Below are 27,572 nucleotides of genomic sequence, written 5' to 3'. Positions count from 1 at the left end.
CTGGGACCACTCTCGGAGCCTCTGAAGATAACTGGCTTCTGGCTTAATATTTCAGGGTTATAAAATCAGAATTGTCTGTGGAAAAGTGGCCTAGGAAGGAAGCTGTTTCTGTCAAAGCACTTTTGCAGTGGTGAGCAAATGAATTAGCCAATGTGAATACCTGAAAATTCCCTGTAACTCATTTCTTCCAACGAAGAATCCGAACTGTACAGAAGTTTTTAAAAGTCAAACTATTCCCTCCCCATGTAGTACACCCTAGTTTAATCATCTGGCTAAATGACTACAAGTGGGTTGTTGTGCAGGTGAAAGCCTCCATTAAGACAATAGTGTGATTGGACATTGACAAACTAAACTGTTACAGTATTTAGAGCTGCTGCGGCTGTTCCATAGCCACGTACAGTAGGATGAATCAATAGCCTATTGCTGTCGTTCAGGTTGGTGGCAGTCAGTCAGAACATGTGTAATATTCTCTACCTGGTCTGTAGCTGTAACTGTGATGTACAGGCAAAGCAAAAATTAAAAATACTTATGAAAACAGATAATGCAATGATACTAGGATATACACTTTTGTATTTTTATTCTTATATAAGGTTATTTGCTGGCTTTTGTCGGCCTCTAGTTCAGTCTGTGTTATTTAAATTCTAATATATGAATTATTTGGATTGAATTCATGTTTGGGGCCACGTTGTTGTATGTATTGATGTACAGCCTTGAATGTGAATAATTATTGTAAACTATATTTTACAACTTTTTCCTGGCTTTATTATATAAATTTTCTATTTGGTCATGGTTTAATCATATAATTTAATGAAACAATTTTTTCTTTTTTTTTTTTTTCCAAATATCAGTGCTTTAGATGTAATTACAGGATGATGGATTTCCCTTGTATGCTCGGTAGTCTTGTAATAAAAAGCATGTAGAGTGTACACGTTCGCGGTTCTGGATCCTTTTTGGGCGGGGGCGGAGCCAGAGGCGGCGAACCCGGTGAGAGTCTAAGGCTTGCTTTGGCCGGAAGCGGCTATCTCCGGCCTGCTTCTCGAGCCGGAACTTCCGCTTTGCACTTGAGGACTGGGCGGGCACTTTACTAGGGAGGACCTATGGGCGGGACAACTCGGGGGACTGTATTAAAGGACGGACACTTCCGGCGAAGGGGCGCTGTGGCGGTGCTTGTTGGGATCATGGCGGAGAATCACTGCGAGCTGCTGCCGCCGGCTCCGAGCGGCCTCGGGGCGGGGCTGGGGGGCGGCCTGTGCCGTCGCTGCAGCGCTGGGCTCGGCGCCCTGGCACACCGCCCTAGCGGTGTGTCCAAGTGGGTCCGGCTCAATGTCGGCGGCACCTACTTCCTCACCACCCGGCAGACGCTGTGCCGGGACCCGAAGTCTTTCCTGTACCGCTTGTGCCAGGCGGACCCCGACCTAGATTCGGACAAGGTGAGGGCCTCGCGGGTCAGCGGGGGGCTGGCTGTCCCGGTCGCCGTCCGTGGCACGCACCTCTCCACACCGAGGGCGCTTAGCGGAGCGGGCACTCCGAGGCCAGCGTCCTGGGCCGGAGGGAGGATGGCACCCTCGTACCCATCTGCCTCGGCCTCTGGTTAACAGTGTCGCTCGCTCGCTTTTCACGCTCTTCGGTCGAGGGGAAGGACCCGGGCTTTGCTATGGCCCTACTTTCTTCTCTCCAGATTCTTATGCCCAGGTCTGTGAACACTACCGCCCCAGCTATTTGCTGGCCTTGGAACCTGAGAACCCATTGCATTCATCTGGTCTTTTCACATTCCAGACGTTTAAGTTAACGTAGGCCGTGGGGGTTGAGACAGTGGCAACCTTTTTTCCAGTGACTTGCAGAGTTTGTACTCCATCCTTCTCATCCATAACATGAACAGGCCCCGCAGCTCTTAGAAGATACCTCCTGAGTAAAAATGTTCAAAAGTCTCATTTTACTTCTAATATATGAATTATTTGTATTGCATTCTGTTCTGGGCCAGGTGTAGAAAAATCTTAGGGTTGTCAAAGAGAGACCAGGTAGAGAATCCTTTCTGATTTGCTTTTCAAGCTTCGTTTCCCCACTGCCTTTGCAAAAGTGTAGGAATTTCCAGGTTAGTTTGTAGTTTGTTTACCTTTCATTTAATTAAGTGATTGTTATACCAGTGGTAATAGAGTGTGTGCTAGATAGTGCATAACTGATAACTCGGTATTGTGCAGAATTGAAACTTAGGGGAAAAAATAGTTCTTGCCCGTTTTCCCCTAGGCAGTTTAGCAGCCTTATACTAACTTTGTGAGTTTTCTGGTTGAGCTTATATGATGGCCCTTGACTTTATGCCTTGCCAACCTGGAAGTTGCTGCCCAGGAGGTTTCCCAGGAAGATTGGGAGCTCAGTTCACCTCAAAAGGCCTGACAGAGCACCTTCCCAGTGTGGCCTGCCATTTTAATCAGGAAATAAGAATTCTTGAGTTACTGCAAAATAATCAAGAAATTAGGGCTTGAGACGCTAGTGTGTTGGTCCTGCACAACTCTCCTCCCAGCTGTTCCCGTTTCTGAGTTGGCCAAACCTCTATACTCCGAGAGAATTGACCTTCCAGAAAAGAACAAAAGTCTCCAGGATAGAAATAGTCTTTTGTCAGCTGTGTTTTCTTTTTATAGTGAGGTGTGTGCTTTATTGCTGGCTTTTCAAACAGCGTTTATAAACATCCTTTCTACTCAAGTATCCCTGTCTTGTGTATTAAATCAGATTTTAAGTCAGCCTTGGCCATTGGCTTCTGGTGTCTTCTGCCTATTTAGCACAGGAACAATGGATTTAGAACTGTGACTTAAGCATAGTTAAAGTCAAGTACATTTCTTCATTTTACTGTCTTTCAAGATTACTTTATAAATTATCCTCTATTGGGTTGGTGAGATGGCACTTGCTGCTGCCAACCAAGCCTAACACCTTGAGTCTCTGGGACCCACATGGTGGAAGGAAAAAAAACTTGACTCTTGAAAGTTGTAGTCTGAGCTGGGCAGCGGTGGTGCACGCCTTTAGTCCCAGCACTTTGGAGCCAGGGACAGGCAGAGCTCTTGAGTTCGAGGTAGGCCTGGTCTACAGAGCAAGTTCCAGGACACCCAAGAACTACACAGAGAAACCTTGTCTCAAAAAAACAAAGCAAAACTGGGCGTGGTGGCACAATCCTTTAATCCCAGCACTCTGGGAGGGAGAGGCAGGTAGATCTCTGTGAGTTCGAGGCCAGCCTGGTCTACAAAGTGAATCCAGGACAGTCAAGGTAACACAGAGAAACCCTGTCTTCAAAACCAAACCAAACCAAACCAAAAAAGAGTGGGCTGGAGAGATGTCTCAGTGGTTGGAAGCATTGGTTGCTCTTCCAGAAACCTGGGTTCAATTCCCAGCACCCATGTGGCAGTGCACAACTGTCTGTAACTTCAGTTTCAAAGAATCTAACCCCATGCAGACATATATGCATGCAGAATACCAAAGACATAAAATAAGTCATTAAACTTTTTTTTTTTTTAAGCTGGGAGTGATGGCACAAGTGGTGGCAGAATCACTGTGAGTTTGAAGGCAGCCCAGTATACAAAGTCTAGGACAGTCAAGGCTACCCTGTCTTGAAAAACAAAAGAAAAAAGAAAAAGTTGTACTTTGACCTCCAGGTGCATATTATGGTATTGTATGCCCACACACATACATAAATAAATGAATGTGTGTATATGTGTATGTGCGTGTTGCCTTTACTGCAATGGAAGATTATCAGAATGTTTTAGTTGATTTTTAAAAAATTTATTATTTAGGAACTAGAGAGTTGGCCCAGTGGTTAAGAACACTCGTTGCTTTTACAGGTGACCTGCATTGGGTTCCCAGAACCCCTCATAGTAGCTCAGGGCCATCTGTAACTGCAGTTCTAGGGAGTCTTAACACCCTCTTTTGACCCTTTGGGCATCAGGCATGTCTGTGGTGTACATACAAAACACTCAAACATAATGTAAAATAAACCTAGAGTGTGTTAAAATAACACCCAATTTGATCATAAAATCACAATTCAGAACATAAAAATAACACAGCAGCACCAGGCATGATGGAAAGCACCTGTAATCCCAGCATTTGGGTAGGGCAAAGCAGAAGGATTGGGAGTTTGAGGCTAGCCTAGGCTACATGGAACCCAGCTCCAGAAAAGTATAGTAGATGCCAGTCTTAGTCTCATGGCTGATAGTGGATAGTGTTTGTTTTAGTCACAGATGGGTTGCTGGAAAGAGTAATTCTAAGTCACATTAGTTGTGTTACAAGAATCTTCAAATAAAATTTACAAACTTCTGTGTTTGTAATGCCACTGCCCCCACAACCATGTTCTGATGAAAGAGTGTCCCAAGCGATTCCACCTTAATAATTAAATCCTAAGGAGGAGCTGAGGAGGGAAGGGCTGCTAACATTGGGAGGCCATTAATTACATGATGGAAGATAAACAGGATGTTGATTCACGTGGAAAGATGTCAAAACTCTGATGTCATAGCTAAGATCAAGGAAGGGATACCTGGCAGATACTCCCATGAGTTGAACTTTAACAGGGACCTGGTGGAAGGCTCCCTTTCTGGCATTTGGTGGTTATTGAGTGATTAGCCTTGCAGAATGTGATGCCAAGAATGGGACCAGGGTGAGGAGACTTAAAGGAAGACGTTCCTAAGACACCTTTTAGAACTTTCTGGGTTTCACAGTGATGGCAGAGCACTAAAGGCAGGCCGGTGCCAGGCCCTGAGTTAGTATGGGGAAGTAAATTTCTGGAAGACACTTTGCAAAGATGTGAACAGACAGATAGATCGCTAGGCATGGCAGAGAATGCAGACACATTCGGGGCTGCTGTGCCTGGCCTTTCCGCCTCGTAGCCAGTCCTCTGTCGCCATGCCCTCAGGGCCCAGTGTGGGGCTTCCTACACACCATGCTTTGTGTCCCTAGACCTCTGCCTTCCTACTTCAGGGGCCAGCTTTGAGCCCACTGCTGTGTTCTTTTTCTAGACAGCCTGAGTGAATTCTCACTCTTGGGACATCCTCCAATGGGACTATGGCTGTGCTGTGCATTTGAGCATCTGCCGTTGTGTGTCATTTTCTCTCCAGTGTTGTCCTTGGGGGCAGGCCAGGTGTTATACTTTTAAGCTTCCCGTGGAAAGCGCTTTGGGAAGGCTTGATGTTTGATCCATTTTGGTTGTCTTGCTGCATCCAATTGTGTGTTGAAAACAGAGTTGCTCTTTGTAGTTCCACTGGCCCGTGTTTAGTATGGTGATGCTTCGGGAGGGAAAGGGAAACAGCAAATACTGTGTGATAGCCTGTGGAAGCTAGATAGCGTGCTGTGTCTCTGACCGAGCCAGATCGAGAGAAAATGGCAGTTGCATATGAACTTCTGTCCTTGGAATAGGGCCACTGTCCCCGCTTTAGAGCTTGTAGACATAATTACGAGGGTCTTTGGGTACAGTGTTTACTACACCCAGGTCCCTACAGTCCTCCATATCTGCTTTGGGCACAGTTGGTGTGGTGAGTTTTAAGGATTAGAAAGATATTAAAGGACTCTTACAGGGAGGGCTACGGGATGGGTGTAGGTGGTAGACCACCTTTGAATTAGTGCCTTGGGAAGGGAAATGGAGACCACTTAGAGTATAACTGGCAGATTTTGTTCTGTGTAACTAAATCACAGAAACCAGCCAGCAGAATCCCATAGGCATCCTGTGCACCGGACAGAGCTGCACTGGCACAGGCTGTGAGGGGGTGTCTAAGCACACGTGTGTTTTACTTCTGTGGCATGTTAAGGATGTGGTTGGGTGTATTCCTTGCCCTAGTGGTGCATCCTGTACCCTCGCCTCTTTTGCAGTGGGTGCTTGTCCTCGCTGTGTCTGGTCACTTCTGTCAGTGTTCTCATTTGGAAGCCCCTTGGTCCTGAGCAGGCCAAGAGAACTTACCATCTCATGAGGAGTTGCATCTTTCTGAGGAGAACTTGCCTCGGGCTATCCTCTGAGGTGGCAGGGAGGTGGCTGGCAGGTGCAAAGGTGTTCTTTCTGTCTGCTACTAGTGTAATTCAGTTGTGCTTGTCCAGCACAGCAGTCAGGGGATCAGAAAACTCTGGCCACCTGCCAGCTTTCCTACATCACATGTTCTTGGAGCCTGGAGCTTTTCGTTCCCCTGCACATGGGGTATGGGTGCTTTGACTCTGGAAGTTCACAATGGAAGAAAACAATAGGACCCAAGGTACTTACCAACCAGCCTTGCTCAGAGAGTACATGCCTCCTGGTCCCAGGGGCAGAGGCTTCGGGGTGGGAGGGGCATGCTGTTTCCCAGGCATCAATGCAGGCTTACAGTGGTTCCTTTCCAGAGCCCTGTCTGCACTTTGCTTATTCTGTGGTTCTGTCCTCTGCATACTCTGGGCTATTGGCCAATGGGAGGGTCTATACGGCTGAATGCCAGCAGGCTGCCCCTGTGTAGATGCAAGCTGACTCTCATTAGGCCTTATTTAGGGGCAGCTTGCGCTCAGCTTGCTGTGGGAAGGAGCAGAGCTGCCTGGTCTGGCACTGTCTTGAGATGCTTGATACCTTCAAGCTAAGGAAGTAGAGCTCTGGAGCTTTGGTGCAGCCCCCAATGCCCACGGGGATGGCCTTAGTTAGGGGAGATGTGCCCTCAGCCCTTGTTCTGGTGGGTTCTTGCTTGGCAGTTGAGCTCTACACTTTTTGGCCTAGTTTTGCAAATCAGACCTGGTGGTCAGCTCCTCACCGTGGGCCAGGAAGATTTTTCTAAGCAGATGAAGAGAGGTTAAGGGCCACTGAACGCTGGGCAGTCTTTACTGAGGGGGAGGAAGAGGAGAAGCAGAAGCAAGAGGCCTACTCTTCGAGCCTGGCAAAAAGGAAAGGAAGATTTCAGTGCTTAGTTTACCATGTGCCATGTGTGAGGAGGGGAGAGGCCATCTTGACATTGATGGGATGGCAGCCTTGGAGGTAGCTGAGGGGACTTCACAGGTGAGGTGTGGACCTCTGGTTTGGCCATCCCGCCCAAATGCCCTGGATTGCTGACCTATTAGCCAGAGTGGAGGGGCTAGTGCTGGGGCTTGAAGACTGTGGAGCCAGGAAAGGTGTCCCCTTAGGCCTTCTAAAGATCACATTTTTTTTTCTCTTCTCTACTGTCTGGCTGATGACGGCAGTAGCCTGTTAGATACGCATACTCCTTGCCAGAAAGGAGCAGTGTGGGGTCTTCTGTGTACCTAGGGAGGAAACCGCCCAAGAAACCTGGAGAGTGGATGAGCGGTGGTGATGGAGATGTTCATGACAGTTTTATTTGCACAGGTGCTGGGCTCAGGTACAGTTGTAGAGTCTCTTCCCATGAGGGCTCCTGCCTATTAAGTCTGCAGGACACGACAGCAGACCTCAGCTTCCAAACCTGCCCTGAGTAAATTCCAAGCATTCTGGTTCCATGAGATCTCCCATCTCACAAGCTTTACCAGTGTCCTCAAGTCTAGTTTCCAACTAGGGGCAGGAGTAATTGGCTGTGCCGTCTGGGGCAGGGATACATTCCTCCAGTCATGACTGAGCTCTGAGCTCCCAGAGGGAGGGGGCCAAAGTCACACCAAAGGTCACCAAGGGCCAGAACCCTAACGCATTCCTTGTGTCCCCAGTCTCACTCAGGTCTGGCCTCTGTGGTCCTCTTGTTCCAGGGTGGTTTTGGTAGTCAGGTGAACTCAGGGCAGCATGGGTTCCACAAGAAAAGTGAAATGAGTGCCGAGCTCTCCTTAGCTCCAGTGCACTTGGAGTAAAAGCTGAGGCATATGGAGAGGGGCACTGGGTGCAAGCGGTGGCCCGGGAAGCAAGACTCTGGAGTTCTGGCCTCACGCTACAAATCTGAACGTCTCTTACAAGCCTCCTGGGTCCCTGAGCCTCAGTTTCCTCATTTGCAATTGGTGATGTCTAAGACTTCTTGTGAATCAAAGATGTGGCAAATATTTATAAAGCAGAGCAAGAAAGTAGGAATAAAGGTTTGTATGTAGATGTGTCGCTTGAAATGGATAATTTCAGAGTAAAATCTAGGTGTGTATAATTAGGTTGATTGTGCATGCTGTTGGCACACAAAATTCAACGCATTTGTCTTTAGTGGGACAGTTGATGGAGTATTCTTCCAGATTTAGTTCACAACACCCTACTCTTAATTTTAATTCTCTGCTAGTGGCTGTGCCTTGTCCCTTCCGTTGGGATGGGTACAGATGCACCTGAGCCCTGAGAGCGATTCAGGGAACTACTGCAGACTTTCTGTGACACTCTCCACCTGCATCTTCAACTTAGAGTTTTACCTGAGGCATAGTGACATCAACTCTATTCTGCATGTTATTTCCAGACTCATGGGACTGTAGTAGGGTCATGGCCTGAAGGACGGCAATAGCACGGGGCTGTGTTCTGATTGGATGACTAATGACCAGCCTCTCACCACTAGGCCTTTCCCCACCCTGAGACACAGGCTTGAGGCAGGTTTGTTTCTGGAGCTCATCTCCAGATCCTTTGGGAATTTGTTTGTGGAGTTAGGCCCTCTGGGAGCACATTTGATGTGCACCTAGCCTGGCCTTTGCCCATCTGCTACTCTGGGGAAGGTGTCCATAGGTGGCTACTCTGGCCAGGCCAGGGGAACCACCTTGGAGGCCTGAAAACTGCCCTGCCCGGCTCAGTGGCCAGTAGCTCAGGCTTGGGGTTCAGCCTCCGTGTTATGCCCGCTCAGCACCAACCTGGGCATCAGCAACCTGTCTCGCATATGTGGACTGGTTGCATGTGTGCGTGTGGGGAGTTGGTTCTTGCACAATACTCAGCTAAGCCCGATGATCCCTTTTTATGCCTTTTGGGGGGGGGGGTGTACATATTTCTAGCCAGTACTGCACAAGTAGGTCAGACACAGATCCACTGAGAAATGGGGAAGTGGAGTTGGTAGAGGCGAATGACTGTGGAGAAAGCAGTCTTAATTCTGGTGCTTTTATGGAAAAACAAGACCTTCCCACCATGCTAACACAGCACAGGCTTTCCCCTAAATCATGATAGGACCGAAGAGAAAACAAAGACCCAGTGATGTGTCTTGGCTGCTTCCTGGCTACTCGTTGAATCTGCTGAGTTTTAGAAGTGGTTTCCTTCCACATCTTGTGTGTTCTTGGCATAGGTGACAGTGGGGGCCCTGCCTTGTGTGGCTGAATTGCTATAGTTAACATCTAGGTTGTCCCCTTGGACATGGAGGAGCACACTTTAATTCCAGCACCCAGCAGGCAGAGACAGGTGGGTCTCAGGGAATTCAAGGCCAGCTAAGGCTACACAGTGAGACGATACCTGTCTGAAAAAAAATAAGTAAAGAAAGAGAAAAAGAATGAATCTTACTGATTCTCTGTGAGTGGACGGAAGGCTTGGGTTTGGGCTTGTGCTGTCTGTTTCTGTGTTAGGATGGAGACCCTGAGCTGTGTTACCGAGACTGGTATGTGCAGTGCTGGAGGGCCGCTTGTCAGTCTCTCAGCACAGCCTTGTGGACATGAATACAACCTGGAATGCCCCCACAGGGGACCCCAAGCAGCACTGCCATGTATAGCATGGTGGACATCTGTGGGATATAGGCCTTGGCCTTGGCCTTGGGATCTCCCACAGACAGCTCCGAAAAAATATGACGAGTAGAACTCATACTGCGCTACCTTTTTCTCCAGACTGGTTTCTGTGGCTGTCCAGGCAGCTGCCCTGCTTTAAGGAAGTAGCCACCAGAAGAAGCTGGCCAGAGAGCTCTGAGATGGTTTGTAGAGGAAATAAAGATCCTCGGCTTCCCCTTGATTCCTGTGAGTGTCTTAAGCGTGAGCCTAGACTTTGAGCTTGAGAGAGATTATGAGTAATTTAAAGAGACAAGACTTTCAAAATTTGAAATTTTAAAGCCTGGGAAGTTTGGAATGTGTTTTATATTGTGATATTGGTATTAATGACGTCTCGAGGACAAGAAAGAAAAGGTTATGGTTTAACAGTGATGTGTTTGTGTGTCAAGTTGACAACTGGTGAACTGTGTTGGTTAATTTTATTTTATTTTAGTTTTTTTCCAGGCAGAGTTTCTCTTGTGTATAGCCCTGACTGTCTAGGAACTCTGTAGACCAGGATGGCCTTGAGTTCACAGAGATCCCTCCGCTGCTCAGAGTGCTGGGGTTAAAGGTGTACACCACTACTGCCTGGCTAAAATGACTTAAGTATTTTATTTTATGAGTGTTTTGCCTACATGTATGTATATGCTCTGTGTGTATTCTGGTGCCCAGAGAGGCTAGAAGAGGTCATTAGATCCCCCCGGACTAGAGCCGCCTGTGGTTGTAATCCATGATGTGCATTCTGGGAACTGAACCCAGGTCCTCTGCAAGAGCAGCAAGTGCTGTTAACCTTTGAGTCATCTCTGCAGCCCTTTTGGTTAATTTTATGCCATCATGCAACAATCTAGAGTCATTTGCGAAGTGAGAACCTAACTTGAGGAAATACCCCCACCAGATTGGCCGATGGGCCGGTCTGGTTTGTTTTCTTAATTGATGATGTAGGAGAGCGCAGCTCATTGGTGCCGCCTCTGGGCTGCTGCTCCAGGGTTTTATAAGAAGGAGGTGAGCAAGCCATGCGCATCAGGCGAGTAAGCAGCCCTCCTCCGTGCTCTCTGCATTGGTTCCAGCTGCCAGGTTTCTTGTCCAGCTTGAGTGTCTTCTCTGACCCCTTCAGTGGCAGGCTGTGGTGTGGAACTGAAGCTGAGATAAGCCCTCTCCTCCCCAGGCTGCTTTTGATGATGGTGTTTTATCACAGCACTAGAAACCCAGCCAAGACATAGGAGTTCATTCCTTTAGACATAGCCCAGTGAGGGTTACTGCCTTGCTTGGTGCTGCAGCTTTGCTTTCCAGCCTGTGACAATGACTACTTGTGGGTTTCTGTGGAATACTTCTTGCCTGCTACCTTCCCTGGCTGGCCAGGAGGCCTGGGGCCTTCACAATCACACGGGGCTGTGTGTGTGCTCCGGTTCCTGTTACTCATCCTGCCCTCTAGCTTAGCTCCGCAAAAATTTTAAATTACTTTGGTCTTATTTTTCTGGAAGTCTCCACGTCTAAATTGCTTCTTTACTGGATGCAAATGGAGGTTCCCACACCCACAAAGTATCTAGCTTGCCCTTCCTTTGTGCCTGGGTTTTAGGCAAACAGGGCACAAGGCTCCAGGCACAGGATGTTGCCTAGAAGAGTCTGAAGGTTTAAGACGTATCCTTGGGTTGCTGTTCCCATGTGGCCACTTCTGAAGCTTATACCTAAGTCGTTAGTTCATGGTGGTGAGCCCTCAGCTCTAAGACAGGGAGAGATGCTGGGCAGATGCACCCTTCTGCTGTTAAACACCATGGCTAGGTTCTCACTCCAAGCACTCCCAGAAGCCGCTGCCATCCTAACCTATTGCCTGAAAGGTGTACAGGTGTGTCCTTTTCGAGGCCAGAGGGGCTTTGGGCTAGAGTGGGGTTCTTTGAAAGCATTTGTCAGAAAGCTGCCTTCTATAGGGCATGTTCAGTGAGAGCCAGCCGCACCCAGCATATGACCTGGCCAGGCTTTGCAAGTGAACATGGCTGGGCTGCCACTCAGCACCCCTTCATGGTTTTCAGGCCAAGGGCCAGTGCCAGCTCATGCAGTGCTAATGGCTCCTCTGATCTGCCACAGTGTCCCATGCCATCATCCTTCAGGGCTTGGGAGGCCTAGGTCACTTTAATGTCGTCTTGTGCCACTTGTTCTGGAAATCTCCGGGAGGCAGCTGAGTGAGGGCACTCAATGGACAACTTTCTCCTGCTTCTCCCTTTACTGACTTCCCCTTAGTACTCTGGAGGACTTTTGGCTTCTTGTTGTCAGGGGAGACAAGACTCCCCTTGCTGCCATGGCCAGCAGAAGAGAGGCCCCAAGAGTATCCTGGGTAGGGATGAGCCCATCCCCCTCTGAGCTTTTTTTTTTTTTTTTTTTTTCTTGACCTATCAGTGGTCTGTCAAGAGGGCATTGAGCCGTGAATATTCTGAGCATGGTGATGTAGAAATGTCACACTGCAGGGGGCTCTTGCACGTGAACACAGGAGTGCTCTTATGGTAGGGCCGTTCCTTTTTCCAGCCTGGTTGTGGCTGTCTGTAAATGTGGGAACAACTGCCGCTGCCCTTTGAAAGCTGCCCTCCTTAATTTGGCTTTGCTTCAGTGACTGGGGTCATGGAGACTGAGAGAGCCTGGAAGGCAGGGCCTCAGGTGGCTGGAAGGAGTAAAGGCTGCCTGGCAGAATGGAGAGCCCTGGCATGTGTGACCTGGTGTCCTCAGATGAGGGGGATGGGGATGAGGTTGGGCGGGTCAGGAAGTAAGGACAGTCACATTGGGTGGAACAGAGCCTACACAGGAAGAGAAGAGAGCTTAGGGTAAGCACCTGACTTCCGCCATCCCTGCCTCCCAGGCCTCAGTGATTGACAGCAGCCACAGCTCAGGTTTCTCCCTTTGAGCTGAGAAAAACCAGTTTTTATCATTCTGTGCCTGTGGAATTTGGTAAGAACCATTGAAACCACTAGTTTGTATTGCTCCATACACAGAAATGGATGTGTGTGAAGACATAACCTCTGAAGGCTCATTGCTTTGTGGCTGAGGCCTCTTATGAGCTCCGCAACCTATGGACAGTTACATCCAAGGGGTTCAGGGACACCCCCCCCCCCACATAATCCCTATACTGTCCTTTGGGCCTAGACTCGCCAGTGAGTAGAGCATTTTTCCATGGCCTGCGCCTACAGGAGCCCCATGGGAAGTGTTCTACTCAGGGACGCCACTGTGCTGTATTGACTATAGAGTGGTTTTCTCTCCCTGGTACTTGGTATGGCCTTGCTGATGGGAAAACTGGGGTGGTGGCTTTGGCTGAGCAGAGATCTTGGAACCCACCATGTGCCTTGGGCTGCTGTCTCTGGGTATGTGTAGAGGCAGGTGTCAGGCTGTGCACCAGGGAGGAATTTCGTGTGGCTCCACACCAGAAGGTCTACATCCCTGTTGGATTTGGCAGCCCCCAAATAACATGCAGCCAGTCCATGGCAGGTCACACTGACAGAAACTCATTGGCCCACACCCTGGGCTGGGATGTGTGTTTTTGTAGCTTCTGTGTATCACCCTCTCTGGTCCCCAGCACTACACCTCCTCTACCCCTAGCTAGGCTTGTGGCTCTCATACTGGACATGAGTTTCCAGTAGGTCTGCATGGCATGAGATGTCACATGGGGCTGAGTGTGCCCCTTGCTGCAGGAGGCTGTCCTCCATGGAGATAGCTGTGGTGAGCATGTGAGGGTATCTGTCAGTCCTCGAGCAGAGCTACTGCCCTGTCAGAGCCAGCAGGCAAGTACGTAGGTTGTCCTCCAGATGGCTCAGATTCCACAAACCGCTGACCACGGTGTACAGGTTTCCTTAGAGATCTTAGTCACTGGCAAAGCCCAAGGACTGTGGTTCAGCCGGAGGGTACCCTGTGTGGTCACTTTAACATGCCACTGGCACAGGCTTCACTTCTTGCTGTAGGAGGCCTCGACAGTAGGCTCCAGGGCTCAGCAGCAGAGGCGCCTTCTCCAGCGTGCTGCTACTTGGACTCCCAGTCTTAGATTTCTGCGTGTGCAGTTGTGGAACCTACACAGCAAGTGCTGTTGAGTGTGCTCTGGTCTTAACTCTGACTGCAGAACCGCTGGCCTCCACACAGGAACTGACAGCATTCTGTTCTCTGTAGGATGAAACGGGTGCCTATTTAATCGACAGAGATCCCACCTACTTTGGACCTGTACTGAACTACTTGAGACATGGAAAGCTGGTTATTAACAAAGACCTCGCAGAGGAAGGTAAGTTATCCATTTCAACAGGCACATGAGCTCTGCAGTGGTACCTGGTAGAAGCTGGTTGGTTTCTTGAAGGTGCCTCAGGGCAGACCAGAGCCTCTGTGAGGACTACATTGTTGAAGGACCTAAGATGTGCATCGAGTGTCCAAAAGCCATGTTGTAGGCAGTGTCGGGTGTCTTGTGGTACAGCGTGGGTGGCCCTTCGCAGGTCTCGGCTGCTTCAGTTTCTGCAGTGTGGGGCTGTGTCGCGGATACTCTTACAGCAAGTCCTGGGAGTGGTGTGCGGAGCCCGCTCTCCTTCCAGATCAACTCAGGGATCCTGGACATTTTGCGGTCTCCTCCCTGGCCACCATTGTGTCCTGCTGGTCACAGAGCACAGGATGCACAGCACCAGGCTAGCTTGTCTTGACTCAGAAAATCTTGGACCATTTTAAAAAGGCCTTAGTAGGTTCTGGCACCTTCCCTGAATCAGTGGGTCTGGGTAGAATTATGGCAGCTCTCTTCGTAGCTCCTACCATGGCTCTTCTTCCTTCAGTGTCTCATTAAGTGTCTGATCACCGCGTTACGTGTGGACTGTCACATGGAGAGCTAGTTCTGCTCTGGGGCCGTGAGAGCCGTGCTTATTGCCTGGCAGCCTTTCATACTTCATTCCCCAAGTTTCCCTGTTGCCATGCTGTGTGTTGCCCTGAGCTGTCCCGGGCTAGCTGTGGCTTCCCTTTAGGAGTGGGAAAGCTAAAGAAAGGAAGAAGGCCTGTACAGACGAGGAAGCCCAAAAGTAGGCCTCTTGCAAATCTAGTTTAGGTTTCTGGGAAGTTGGGGTCCTGAGTGTGGGACGCTTGCTAGCAGGCTGTAGGGAAGGCCGCTTCAGTAAGTGCGGTGTATGTGGCTGGGACACGTGCAGCAGTCCACGGCGTCCACACTTTTCTGGCATCTTCAGGTTCCCAACAGGAAGAGCCAGGCTGTGGAGAAACAAACAAACCAAACATGAGTTATCTGTGGGCTGAGAGCAGGTACTCTGCCTCCACGTGTACCTGTAGTAACTGACAGTGCCGTACATATGTCTAGTAAATTGACCTTCCTTTTCAGTCCTGTGCTGAGCACTGAGACCCGCAAGAGCTCTGTGTGGCTGTTGGGACAGGCTGCACATAGGACTTCGGGCTAGGGATGGGGTGCGGGGAGGAAGCACATGCTTGCTTTGGTCTAATCTAGTAGAAATCACAGTTATTTACCTCTATTTCAGGAGTGTTGGAGGAAGCAGAATTTTACAATATCACCTCACTAATAAAACTTGTAAAGGACAAAATTAGAGAACGAGACAGCAAAACATCACAGGTGAGACAGGTGACTAATCTGCCGCCAGCTTCTGGGCCTTGGTGTGTGAGCAGATTTGGCTTCCCTGTGTGTGGCCTTGGACCAGAGCTGTCCTGTCCCAATCCTGGTGCCCCAGGCCTTGCTCTCTTTTTCCTCATCAGTCATGAAGGAGCCATACACCTTAGCTTGGCCTATTGCCAAGGAACCCACTGCAGTCAGTGGAGACGGGCAGCGTGGTGAATGCATGGAGGAGAGGGAGGCCTCGTGGGGAGAATGAAAATGCTGGAGAGCAGAGGCCCTCTAATGGAGAAGATCAAGATCTGGCCTGCAAATGCGAAGGCCTGTGGTCAGCATGGCAGAGAGGAGAGCAGTGGTGAGCTGGGAGGGAGGTGGTCCAGATACTAGGGACCTCACAGTTGCTGAGAGCAGTTGAGCTTCCTGGGTCCTCTGCTGCTCCTTAGGTGTGTGTGTTGTGAGTGCTGTGTGAGGTATGCAGTGGCCCCACCTCTGAGGAAGGTCTCCTCTTAGTGTTGATCTCATCAGCAAGCTAGCTCTGCCCTTGAGAGTGGTTGTGCCCACACCAGCTCAGGAAGTGAGTGCTGGCAACACCCAGGCTTGGCCCACTTAAAACCCTCTCACTGCCTCTGCCTTCTGGTCAGCCTTACTGGCGTGCTGCTCAGGCGCTCTCCATTGCACACCATTAGCCTGTGCCTCTGACTCACTGATGGCTGGAGTGGGACACAGGCACGCCTGACCAAGCCTCTGCCCTACACTGAGCCCATTCAGTGGCCGGGAGGGGTCTAGGGTGCAGGCTCCTCCTCCTCATGGTGTTAGAAAGGTCCTGAAGGTTCCCAGTCCTGCTCCAGACCCTGTGGCCTGGACGGCTTCAGTCTCTGTCTACATTGTGGAGGTAAAAAAGATCCTCCCGGCAGGGCCAAGCCTCGCAGAAACATCGCAGACGTTGCCATTTGATGCATTTGGGTGACAGCAAAGACAATGTTGTAGCTGTTGCCATTTGCCACTAGCATGTAATGCCCCCTAAGCAACAGCATCATGGGACACTTGCTTGTCCTGTACATAGAGGTGGCTCTGGAAGGACACACTTGTCTCTTGACTGTCCCCCATTCCACATCCAAGACCAAAGTCTCCCTGAGCTGCCCAGGGAGTCCTCTTGGGCAGGGAGGGTAAGCAGAAGGCTGTACAGCCCTGCGTGGAGCATACAAAGGCTCAGTGCGCTCCTGTCCAGCCACAGGTGTGAGGAGGAGGACTCAGGGGGCAGGACTCATTTCGAAGTCGTTTTGAAGGTGAGCAGGGAAGCCGTAACAGCAGCTGTTGAGGCTGCAAGTTGGTTGTGTTGATGTGTTCAGGGTTGCTATGGACACTGACCTCTGACGGTCTGAGCTTAGGGTTGCTTGAGTGCATGGTGGGGCCTGACCTCTTGGGGCATTTGTCCTTGTAGATGCCAGTGAAGCACGTGTACCGTGTGCTGCAGTGCCAGGAGGAGGAACTCACACAGATGGTGTCCACCATGTCAGACGGCTGGAAGTTTGAGCAGGTGATGAGTGGGGGCACATGGGAATCTTCAGATCCCAAGGACCATTACCTAGTCCCCATCCTCTCAGACACTTCGTGGTGGTTTCCCGGTGGGAGCCCTTCCATTGAGGCTGTTCTTGCCATGTCCAGCACTTCCTCCTGTGTGGAGCTGAGCGTTAATGCTTCCTGGTTACACACACCAGCTGCCTTGTCTCTGGCCTCCGGGGGGGCCCAGCAGGTTTTATGGGCTGAGTATGCGTGTGTCTTGTGCCCAGACCCTGTCAGAGTCACTCAGAGGCTTGGGCAGGAGCCTGCCCCTCGTGTCCCTGGCACATAGCCCAAGAAAGACTGTACACTGTGAAGTGGCTGTCACCCTTTCTGGATCTGTGAACTGGGTCGCCTCATTTGGAGCCAAGCGCCTTTTGCTCGGCTGTCTTGTGATTTCTGTCTGGAAGAGAGTCTCCTCCCATAACAACCTTCAAGACTTCGTCCTTAGCTGTCCTAGATGATGCTGGACCAGCACAGGCACTCCTCTTTCCCCTGGATTCTGACCTTTGTGCAGTCACCCTGGGGGACCTCTATGCTATCAGCTCTCTCTGGTGAAACCCAAAGAGCCTGAGTCATGCTGGCTCATCAGGTACACTCTGCTTCCCCAAGGCGGGACTAGTATTGAATTGACAAGCTTTCAGAGAACCAGGGTGAAACGCAGCCCCTTTGTGGTGGCCAGTCCAACCTAGGGTCACTCAGGGGTCAGTGATTAGGTCAGATGGAGCTGCTTTGTGAGGATACAGAGTCTCTGGGAAATAAACCCCAAGCCTCTGGGTTTATGTGTTCCCATCAATGGGACCTTCCACAACTATCTACCTGATCCAGGCCAGCACCCCTATAGTCAGTCTTACATGGTGGGGTCCACCCCTTCCAACCACTTTGTCCTTCATTGCTGAGAGGAGTAGCTTGCCCCTGTGGTAGCTCTTTCTCCTGTCCTCTGTTTCTGATGTGTCGACACATGAGCAGGGAGCACAGTGACCAGTGTTCTTTGACCCACTTATTGCTTACTCACTGTGCTGTAGATAGCTTTGCTCTGGCCGTGGTGGTTTCCCTTGAGTTACTTTGTGTTTAAAAGAACAAAAGTGTTTGATGGCTCGAACCCAGGGCTGGAGTGATGAGCATAGCGTTACTTGTTGATCTGGAGGCGTGGGAGGCGTGTTAGCGCAGGAGAGAGCATGTGGAAATGCAAGGCATCGCCTTCAGCGTCTGTCACAGCCAAGCCAGGCTCCCATTCAGTGCTTCGGACTTTTGGTGCCATTGGCTTCCGTACCTAACACAGCCCTGGGCTGTTCTGCCCTGAGTGGGGACTAGAGTTAGTCTGAGAGGTCCCTCTTACTCCAGAGACAAGGCCGGCCTGCAGTAGCTCATCAAGTGCTGCTTGGACACGTGCTACACCCGCAGCTGTCACTCACCTGCCTTAACCTGTGTGCTACCCCACTCCTCCCTGCCCAGGGCAGCCAATCCTCATCCCTTAGGGCCCAGCTGGGAGCACCAAGAGAAGCTCAGTGCCTGCAGAGAGAGCCTGTTGCAACATGTTGTGCAATTATGTGGGGGTACAGGTGTGGGCTCCTACAGTGCACTGGGGGTTTGCTTCCCGATAGTTCTATGGAAAATTCTGACCAAAGTTAGCTCTCATTTCCCTGAGCTTCCATAGTTTGTGTCATGGTCTTACTCCTGGGGGGCCAGGTACACCTGAGCCATGGCACGTTGTCACAGACTCTGTCTCCCTTCCAGCTGGTCAGCATCGGCTCCTCTTACAACTATGGAAATGAAGACCAGGCTGAGTTCCTCTGTGTGGTTTCCAAGGAGCTGCACAACACCCCATATGGCACAGCCAGTGAGCCAAGCGAGAAAGCCAAGGTGAGTGCCAGGAGGGTGGTCCTGGTCGGTCCCTGAGGCAGACGCTGGGAGCTAGCCTTTTTTCTTATTTTTGCCTCACTGATTTTTTCCTGTTCCCTTTAAACGCATAGTCGTTGAGTTTCTTGGTGGCTACAGGTCCTCACATGAGGCAACCTGTTGTGTCAGAACTGGAGGTGCTTTTTGTAGCAAATATTTCCACAATCACAAGACAGAGTTGCTCCTAGAAGTGTCTTAAGCTTCAGGTCCGATCAGGACAGCCATTGTGGCTGCTTTCTCTGGGGATGTCGTGGGACACAGTTAGAGGACAGCTCCCCTGAGCTTGGGTTTTTAAAAGCACAGCAGCTGCCTCAGCTGCACACTGTGGGTCTTTCTCATTTGGCTTAGTGTGTAAAAGGGATTGTCCTTCAGTCCTGCCCTACAGGGCACTGGGCTTTTCTGTCTCCTGTAGAGAGACATGTTAGCCAAGGGTGAGAGTGCAGCCAGCCTCGTTTACTTTTAGATTACTCTCAAGTGACCAGCTTTGGTTACCTTTCCCCGGAATGCCTTATGGCTGGGACGTGGACAGACAGATGCACATGTCCCTACAGTGAACGTTGTTGGCCTGGTCTGGATGATTCCTGGGCCTTGGGGCCATTTGGTGGTGGCTTGCAGAGCCTTGCCATCAGCTCTGGGGGAAGCCAGGGATCTAAGGGCCTTGCTTAGGTGGAATTCAAGGTCACATGACCACAGCATTGCCCAGGCATTGACAGAGAGCCTTATGAGATTGAGAGAGGATAGGCCACAGGAGGTGGGCTCTAGTCAGAGACTTGGTGGCAGCCTCACAGTCAGTGGCCTTAGGTGACTCCTGTCTTTCTAGGGCTTTCCATTTAGCCTTTCCTGGTCTTTAGAATGAGGACTTAAGAACTGAGGGGCAAAGTTCCCCCAGAGGATCTGCAGGAAGTTGTACCAGCTGGATCTCTCTCATCAGTGCTTCCACGTTACTCTCCATTGTGATGTGACAGGGGTCTGTGCCACTGGCTGGTGTATTACACCTTCAGAACTCCCTGGGTTCCTGGGGCTCCTGTCCTTAGCCTCTGTGTGATCATAAGAGGTGAGGTGGGGCAGGCATGCCCTCCACCACTGCTTCCCCAAGCACAGGATGACAGGACAGGAGTCATGCAAGGGTTCAGATCCAGCAACAGGTTGGGGAAATCCAGAGGCCTCAGCACCTGGCCCGGGGCAAACTTCCATTTGAGTCTTAGATCTAGCAGGCATTCTCTAAACTAATCATAGAAGGACATCTAGACTATTTCATACATTTATTTTGTTATTTTTTGGATTTTTCAAGACAGGGTTTCTCTGAGTAACCTTGGCTGTCCTGGACTAGCTTTGTAGACCAGGCTGGCCTCGAACTCACAGAGATCTGCCTGCCTCTGCCTCCCAGAGTGCTGGGATTAAAGGCATTGTGGCACATGCCTGGCTTCTTTTCTTTTTTTAAGCCTAACAAGATAACTCTATGGGCTAAATAGACTAGTGTATTTATGTAAACAAGGCGGTATGCCTGGCTCATACCTTTATTTTTATAAGCTTTTTTTCTTCCTACACTTATAGCTTTCATAATGAAGCTCATCAGAGTTATCTTTCTCTGTCAAAACTCATCCTCCACCCTGGCTTTACAGCTGCCAAAAAGACTGACTCTGCTGGGAGGAGGAGGCTTTGGGTGTGGCTCCAAGTCTCTGATATTGGAAACATGTTTCTCACTTCAAAAATACCTGACTTTGGGTGAGAGGTGGCTCAGGTGCTAAAGGCACTGCCTGCTCTTCCAAAGGTCCTGAGTTCAATTTCCAGCAACCACATGGTGGCTCACAACCATCTGTGATGAGATCTGGTGCCCTTTTCTGGCCTGTAGGCAAACATGTGAGCAGAATACTGTATAAATAATAAATTAATAAATCTAAAAATAACCCAAAAAACAAGAGACCACACACCAAAAATCCCAGACTTTGAGCCAGGTATGGTGGCACACACCTTTAATCCTAGCACTCGGGAGGCAGAAGCTGGCGGATCTCTGTGAGTTTGAGGCCAGCCTGCTCTACAAAGCATGTCTATGACAGCCAAGGCCACACAGAGAGACCCTGTCTCAAAAAACAAACAAAAAAAACTGACTCTGAAGTAGAGCAGTCAGTACAGCTTCTGCGTACACTTGACAGCAGTAGCTTTCAGGGTCCCTAAAGCTATGGGCAGCCACAGGAGCCAGGTCTAGAGGAAGGGAGCTTGGAGACACCATCCAGACCTTCCTTAGCCACTCGGACCTGTGATCTAGCCCTGACTCAGTACAGTCAATGTGGGTAAGCTTAGGGCCTCCTCTTACCTCAGAGAAATACAGCTGCTAGAGGAAATTCCTGAGGCCAAGAGCAAGAGACCCTCTGTGTAATCGGGTACAGTCCTTCCCTGTGTGACACAGAGTATCTCGCCTGTGAGGGAACCCCTCTGGATCCTTAGGTCCAGAGTGATTCTGAGACTCCCTCCTACAGGCATAATTTATTGATGGGCTGATCAACTTCTGCCCACATGGCTGATGTTCAGTCTCAGCGCCCTTGACCAAGGTCCGCTGTCTTCCATGCAGTGGGCCTTTGATGGAGCCAGGTCCATGGTCCTCTAAGTCATGTCCCAGGAGCCAGGGCTACAACAAAAGCCCCCTTAGGCAGAGCTCAGCTCCTTGGCCTGCCTGGGAGCTGTGGTGGCAGGTGCGCCTGCGGCAGGTGGAGGACTACACAGTTCAGCCAAACCTAGGCTTCCCCCAGGCTTTCCACCCGCAGGCCTGCGCTGCTCAGGCTGGGCTGACAGATGTCTTCTTCCTTACTTGCTGCTGTTCACACCAGAGTGATGAAGAGGAGACCAGGCACCAAGGCAGTGACTCAGATTAAGTGTAAATGTCACGGTGAGCTCTGCAGCCCATTAGGTAGACCCAACACTATAGTCTCCCTGCCCCATGACCCCTGGTTACTTTTGCCTCCACCCTTCCTCTGTGCTTCTGCACATCCTGTAGTTGACAGAAACTTTGATAGTTGTGCTTAGGTACCTGCACTAGAGCTCCCTGTAGGAGGGGTTGGGGTGGGGCTGTTGCTTGACTGCTGGGTGCTGCTCTGTCATAGTATCCATCCTCAGACACCAAGGGCAAGACTGGGGCTTTGGGTCATGTGAGGCTGTGGGGGTGAACACAGGAGTGTTCCTGTGGCTGAGTAATGAATGAATGCTCACTCAGGCCCACCTGCAGCCTCTAGGTAGCCTTCTTGTCAGTCACAAGCCTCACTTAAGTTGCTGAGTCTTGATACAACAGACATCCAAACCCCATGGAGTCTGTTCTCTCATCTCAGGTACTCAGGTTTGCACCCATCTCCACTAGGACTGGACAGGCCCTCAGCCCTCACATCCTCCTCCATCCAGGCCCTCTCAGCCTCCTCCTGCCATCTACATCTTAAAGGTCAGGCCTATGGTTGACCCTGAGCGCCTTGTCACCTCAACAGGGCTTACCTGTTGGTTCCTACGCAGGGAACATTGCCACTGAGTAGAGAGCAGGGCTAGCCTTAGCAACATGGCCTTGACAATGAGCTGCAGGCTGGGAGCCCCTCACTGCTGCCCTGAATGCTCAGTGCACAGGGAGGGTGGGGAGGCAGGCACACGGCCAGCCAGAACTAAGAATGTCCTTTTCCATTTGGAATTTTGCCTTTTTTTTTTTTTTTTTTTTTTTTTTTTTTTTGAGACACTATGTGTAGTCTGGCTTGCCTCGAACTTACTATGGAGACCAGGCTGGCGTGCGCCACCACTGCCTAGCTTGAAGTTGTACTTTGAAATCATTGTGTAAGTATATATGAACAGCTGCAGTTTTTGTGTCTTGATACTCAATCTATTGATAATCTAAGTAAACCCTTTAAGAGAGTTGACCATGCAGCCATCATGGTCACGCGCACCTGTAATCCTGATACTTAGGAGGCTACAGCAAGAGATTCTGAGTTCCAGACTGGCCTAAGCTATGTAGTGAAATTCTTTCTTAAAACAAAACAAAGCAGGGCCAGTGGAGTGGCTCAGTGGATAAAGTCACTTGCTTTGCAAGCCTAGTGACCTAACTGTGACTCCCAGAACCCATGTAAGGCTAGAACTAACTTCTGAAAATTGTTATCTGACCTACACACATATACAGTAATACTAATAATAAGATAAATGTCTAGACTTTTTTTTTAAAGCGTAAGAAGACAGGTGTGGTGACACACATTTAATCCTAGTATTTAGAGGCAGAGGCAAATAGATCTATATGAGTTTCAGGCCAGCCAGGGCTGCACAGTGAGACCCTGTCTATAAATAAATGCATTTAGAAGGTAAAAGGAAAGGCTAGGAAGATGGCTCAGAGGTTAAGAGCCTTGGCTGTTCTTCCAAAGGCCCTGAGTTCAATTCCCAGCAACCACGTGGTGGCTCATAACCATTTATAATGAGATCTGGTGTCCTCTTCTGATGTGCTGGCACACTTGTGGGCAAAACACTATATAAATAATAAATAAAAGGTAGCTGGGCGTGGTGACGCATGCCTTTAATCCCAGCACTCGGGAGGCAGAGACAGGCAGATTGATGTGAGTTTGAGGCCAGCCTGGTCTACAAAGGGAGCCCAGGATGACCAAGGCTACACAGAGAAACCCTGTCTTCAAAAACAAACAAACAAACAAACAAACAAAGATAAATAAAAGGTAAAAGGAAACATGAAATTTAAGAGATAGGGTCTGGCTTTATTGCCCAGGCTAGTTGGTCCCAAATTCCCAGGGCCAGTAATCCTCCTGTGGTAGCCTCCTCAGTAGCTGGCTCTAACTATGTGTTGTACCTGGCTGAAAGGATGATAGTTTAATGTAAGCCATACTCTTCCCCTTTTCACTTTTTAGTGTCTGAAATCAGGTATATGGTTTATGTTTCAGCACCTCAGTTGTAACATCCCTTTGGAGAGGGGTTTGCAGCCACCTGGGTAACAGACTCTCAGCTGTGACCTGCCTTAGGCATGACTTGTGACAGGCACTCAATCTAAGGCATGATGGGAATGACAGATGCTCAAGAAAGTCATACCTGCCATCAGGTTGGCTGAAGAATAAGGTCACCAGGAGGTGCCCAAACTTTGGAGGCTTTGAAAGTACCCTGGAGGGAGCGGAGGCGTCTTTCCAAGCCCCAGACGTTTAGGGACTGACTTTGGTGGCGCTAGCTCTAGGGCTCTGGGTTTGTGGGAATGAAATAGCGGTTGCCCACAAGGCAAACCTGGAGCAGGCCCCAGCTCCCAAAGTTCACAGGATGGAACCACATGCCCTGGCCTCCCTGTGGAGACAGAAGGGCAGGAGCATTTATAAGGTAGCCTTGCCCTATCCAGGGCAGACAGCACTGTCTAGCCCCAGCATGTGGGATGGTAGGCTTACTGTTATAGGTCCTGATGGAGCTCAGCCTCCTCAGGATTTCCCACTGTCAGTCCCATTACCACTTCTGCCAGCATGCAACCTCACCTGTGCTGCCTCTCCTCTCCTCAGGGCTGGTGGTGGCTGAGATCTTGGCTCCTCAGTAAGAGGGTTGCACCCAGAGTCACTTAGAGATGTCCTGGAGAATTCAGAAATTGCTCATCATGTGGAGCTTGCCACTGTCAGACTAGGGAACAGCACTATGTCATAGACCTGTGAAGCTCCTTGAAGCGCTCAAGTGGCAGTTCCATGCTCCACAGCTTAGTTGGGCTGGCTATTGGTAGGCATGGTGTTTGGGGTGCTGGTGGCTTTGTAGGAGCAGCTTGAGAACTAGGTCTTCTCTTGAGCCCTTCCACATAGCCCCCGAGAGCCAGCTCTCTCCACTGCCCCAGACTTAGGTAAGGTTGTCCACAGTTATGACTCTCACTGCCGAAACCTGTGAGGTTTCCTCAGCTGTGAGGCATTCTGCTTGGAGTCATGTCCTATTCCAGCCCTAGAGGCTCATTTTACGGGTTTTGGTTCAGCAGCATGTGCCTAGCCCCAGCATGTTCTGAAGGCCTCTGGAGACTTCATCCCAACTTGATATATACAGCTGGCCATGGCATACTAGTTAAGGAGGCTAGGACCATGCCCTGTTTTCTAGCCAGTGGGAACAGGGGTGGGGAGGCAGCAGATACTGCAGGCTAGTGGACAATGTGGAGGGTCTCACAGCATGGCCTTTTTGAGAAGGTTCCTGAGGTCAGCAGAGGGCTGAGGTCAGCGAAAGGGTGCAGACCGTCCAATGGATGGGGTGTGGGCTTGATCTATTGGATGTGAAGGGGACCTGGTGCCTCATGTCAGCTACCCACTGTCACTGTACAAGTCCCCCTGTTAGCTAGCTGAGGTCCTGGCCTACATTTGCAGGTTCCGCAAGACTGGCCTCTGCTTTCTGAACAGGACACTTGGTCAACGCCTACATCCTCACGATATATTTCATACTTTTCAGATTTTGCAAGAACGAGGCTCAAGGATGTGAAGAGTACTGACAGCTGAAGAGGTGATTTTCTTTTCCCCAAGATAAAGTGAACTGCCATGTGCAGAAAACATGGCTGTGAGAAGAAACCTGCTTCTGATCATTTCTCTAGAGATCTGGGTGTGGATCCTTTTTTGCCTCAGATGTGGGTGGCGAGAGACAGCCCAGCTGTCAAGCCAGTCGTCCCCACAGGGAGGCAGCTAGGGCTGGCTTGGCAGTCTCTGTGGCCTCACTCTGTTCTTTCTGAGTGCTATGTGGGACTGAGGCAGGATGCTGCTGACCAGGCCGTGCATTCCTGAAGATGATTTGAAGGACAGGGTCCTTGGTGCTACACACAGTCTGCGACAAGCAGCCTGGGCCTTGCCAGGAGGGAGGGGCAGCAGCCGCAACTCCTATCCAGTGCATTGTGGCTTAGGGCGTGAGTGCCTGCTCAAAACTGGTTGAGCACCAGGCCCTCATCCTTGGGTCAGGGAGGCCGCTCTGCCTCCAGGCATGATTGGTTGGTTTCTCTCGACCTCGGCTGAGGCTCCTGACTAAGGCAGCCTCCACATTATCACTACTTCTGGGCACCTCCCCTGGACTACACCCCTTCAGAGCCAGGCTCTTGTTCTGGCCTGTCAGCTTGGCCCAGGACCATCAAGGCTTCTCAATTTGTATTTTCCAGGCAAGAGGACTTTGTATCCCTTTTTTTAAAAGTGTGGATAGACCACCCGGTGTTTATACTCTTTAGAAATGCCTAAAAGTGTTGCTACATTTTGGATTGATCTGTTAAATCATTTAAGGGAGATAGAGGTTTTGCCTCATATGTCCCACCTGTGGGCTCATGGGGGAGCTGGCGCCTACCAGTGCCTTTGTTGTGCCTGGGATGGAGGCTGGGGCGGGAGGCCTGTCCACCTGGCTTCTGGAGCTGACACTCCAGGTCATGTTGAACATTCAGGATGTTTACAGCGCAAACATGTCTCCTTCTCACTGGCTCTCATTTCCTTGTATAACTATGCAGTTCTTCTCTTGTATTTCTGGAGTGTTTGGGACTTTGCACAAGCTGCATGGGCTCTGTTCATCTGACACGGCATTGGAGCTGCTAAGGTTCCTGCAGGGGCTGCGCCTGCTGGCTTCAAACAGACCTTTCTCAGCTGGGTGGGGGATGTAGCAGGCCACAAACTTGGCCCAAGCAAGCAAGCTCTGTGCTTTTTGACCCCTGGCTTCCTAAGGGAGCTGTGCAAACTGACCGCCATGGCTGCCCATGTCCAGGTCACAGCCTCTAACACTGTTTCAAATACTTCCGGAAACTTCTTGCCTAGGCCCTCTTCCTTCTCCTCTGCCAGTAACTGATTAGTCCAGTTCTCCAACATCGAGGACTGACCTTTCCTGAGGTCTGTTGTTTGTTGTTAAATGTTTAGCTTGTGTGATTCATAAAAACCTTTCTATGGGATTGATTGCGCCTCGGCTGCCCTGCCCTCCCCAGCACACTCTGGGGCAGTGCTCTGCTGTCGGCCGTGGGGAATACTCTGGGGAGTTGCTGGACACTTAGCATTGTTTGATTTATGACTTTGACAATAGATAGGCTTGTGGGGTTTTTTGTTTTTTAATTTAATGATATTAAAACTTAATTCACTAAAATTCTAAGGGGATATTTATACTTTTATACTTTTTTAGGTATCCGTATTTTATCAGCTTACCGTTTAATGCCTAAGTTTCCCCTGAAAATAGTAAATAAAATTGTGTATTTATGAATGCGTTCAGCAACTGTTAATGTCTTGAAGTATGTGGAGAAGTGCTGCCCATCCCGAAGTGTATGCTGGTAGATAGGATGCTTCCATGCTGGAAAGCAGTGTCTTCCAGGTAGGTCCCCTGAGGACTTCCCACCGTCAGCAGGGATATCTCTGCTGCCCACACCCTGAGCCTTGTCCTGTGTCCTATTGTGCAGCCAACCCAGCCAGGTTAGTGGCCCACTGGCCCAAGGGTTCCAACGTGGGCTACCCTGTTGCCCAAGTTGAGATATGGACGCAGCTCCTGTTCAGTGCTTGGGTATGTGGGTCATGAGGTACTCTGAGTAGCCTGTGAACATGGGTCGGGTAAGGGTCTGGATTCTGCTCTGAGAGGTCTCCTGATGCTGACCTACCTCACAGCCTACAACATGGCATCTGAGCAGAAGGCTAGCCAGGAGGCAGGCAATCAGTTCTCAGCCTTAGACAGCCTGCTAGCTATGGTGGTGTCTAGAGAGGAGCTGGTGCCTGCCTCAGGCAGTTCTCCTGATTCTGGGAAGCCAGCAAGGACAGGAGAGACCGACCGTGTATATGGCGTTCCTGAGTGGGTCCACAGCTGCTGGACTCTGCAGAGTCCGCACCTGGACTTCTGCCAAGGTGCTGCTTGGGACAGGACCACACTTCTGGTTGGCTACTGCCCTTGAGCCCAAAGGAACAGAGGGCCAGAGCCCAGATAGCAGTTTTCCACATTGTGAGTGGGCATAGCGCCAGCCAGCACCTTTCGACAGAGCCGTGCATCCTACGGC

General features: G+C 50.2%; 1 protein-coding gene across 1 annotated transcript; it reads left to right on the top strand.

The window, feature by feature from the left end:
• Positions 1-1,163: 1,163 nt before the first annotated feature.
• Kctd5 (potassium channel tetramerization domain containing 5) lies at positions 1,164-26,419 on the top strand. The gene is made up of 6 exons (XM_051168451.1): positions 1,164-1,430; positions 13,729-13,837; positions 15,075-15,166; positions 16,605-16,700; positions 18,461-18,586; positions 25,034-26,419. Exons 1-6 carry the CDS (start codon positions 1,179-1,181, stop codon positions 25,061-25,063), a joined length of 705 nt encoding a protein of 234 aa, XP_051024408.1. The 5' UTR covers positions 1,164-1,178; the 3' UTR covers positions 25,064-26,419.
• Positions 26,420-27,572: the final 1,153 nt, after the last annotated feature.

This window comes from Acomys russatus, chromosome 25, assembly GCF_903995435.1.
Source record: "Acomys russatus chromosome 25, mAcoRus1.1, whole genome shotgun sequence".
NCBI lineage: Eukaryota > Metazoa > Chordata > Mammalia > Rodentia > Muridae > Acomys > Acomys russatus.
This window is presented reverse-complemented; position numbering and strand designations above follow the sequence as displayed.

Excerpts from the sequence above, each read along its gene's own strand:
- Kctd5 (XM_051168451.1), top strand. The coding sequence starts at position 1,179 with ATGGCGGAGAATCACTGCGAGCTGCTGCCGCCGGCTCCGAGCGGCCTC. Across the intron at positions 15,167-16,604 it reads GAGACAGCAAAACATCACAG|ATGCCAGTGAAGCACGTGTA; the intron begins GTGAGACAGGTG and ends TTGTCCTTGTAG. Across the intron at positions 18,587-25,033 it reads AGCCAAGCGAGAAAGCCAAG|ATTTTGCAAGAACGAGGCTC; the intron begins GTGAGTGCCAGG and ends CATACTTTTCAG.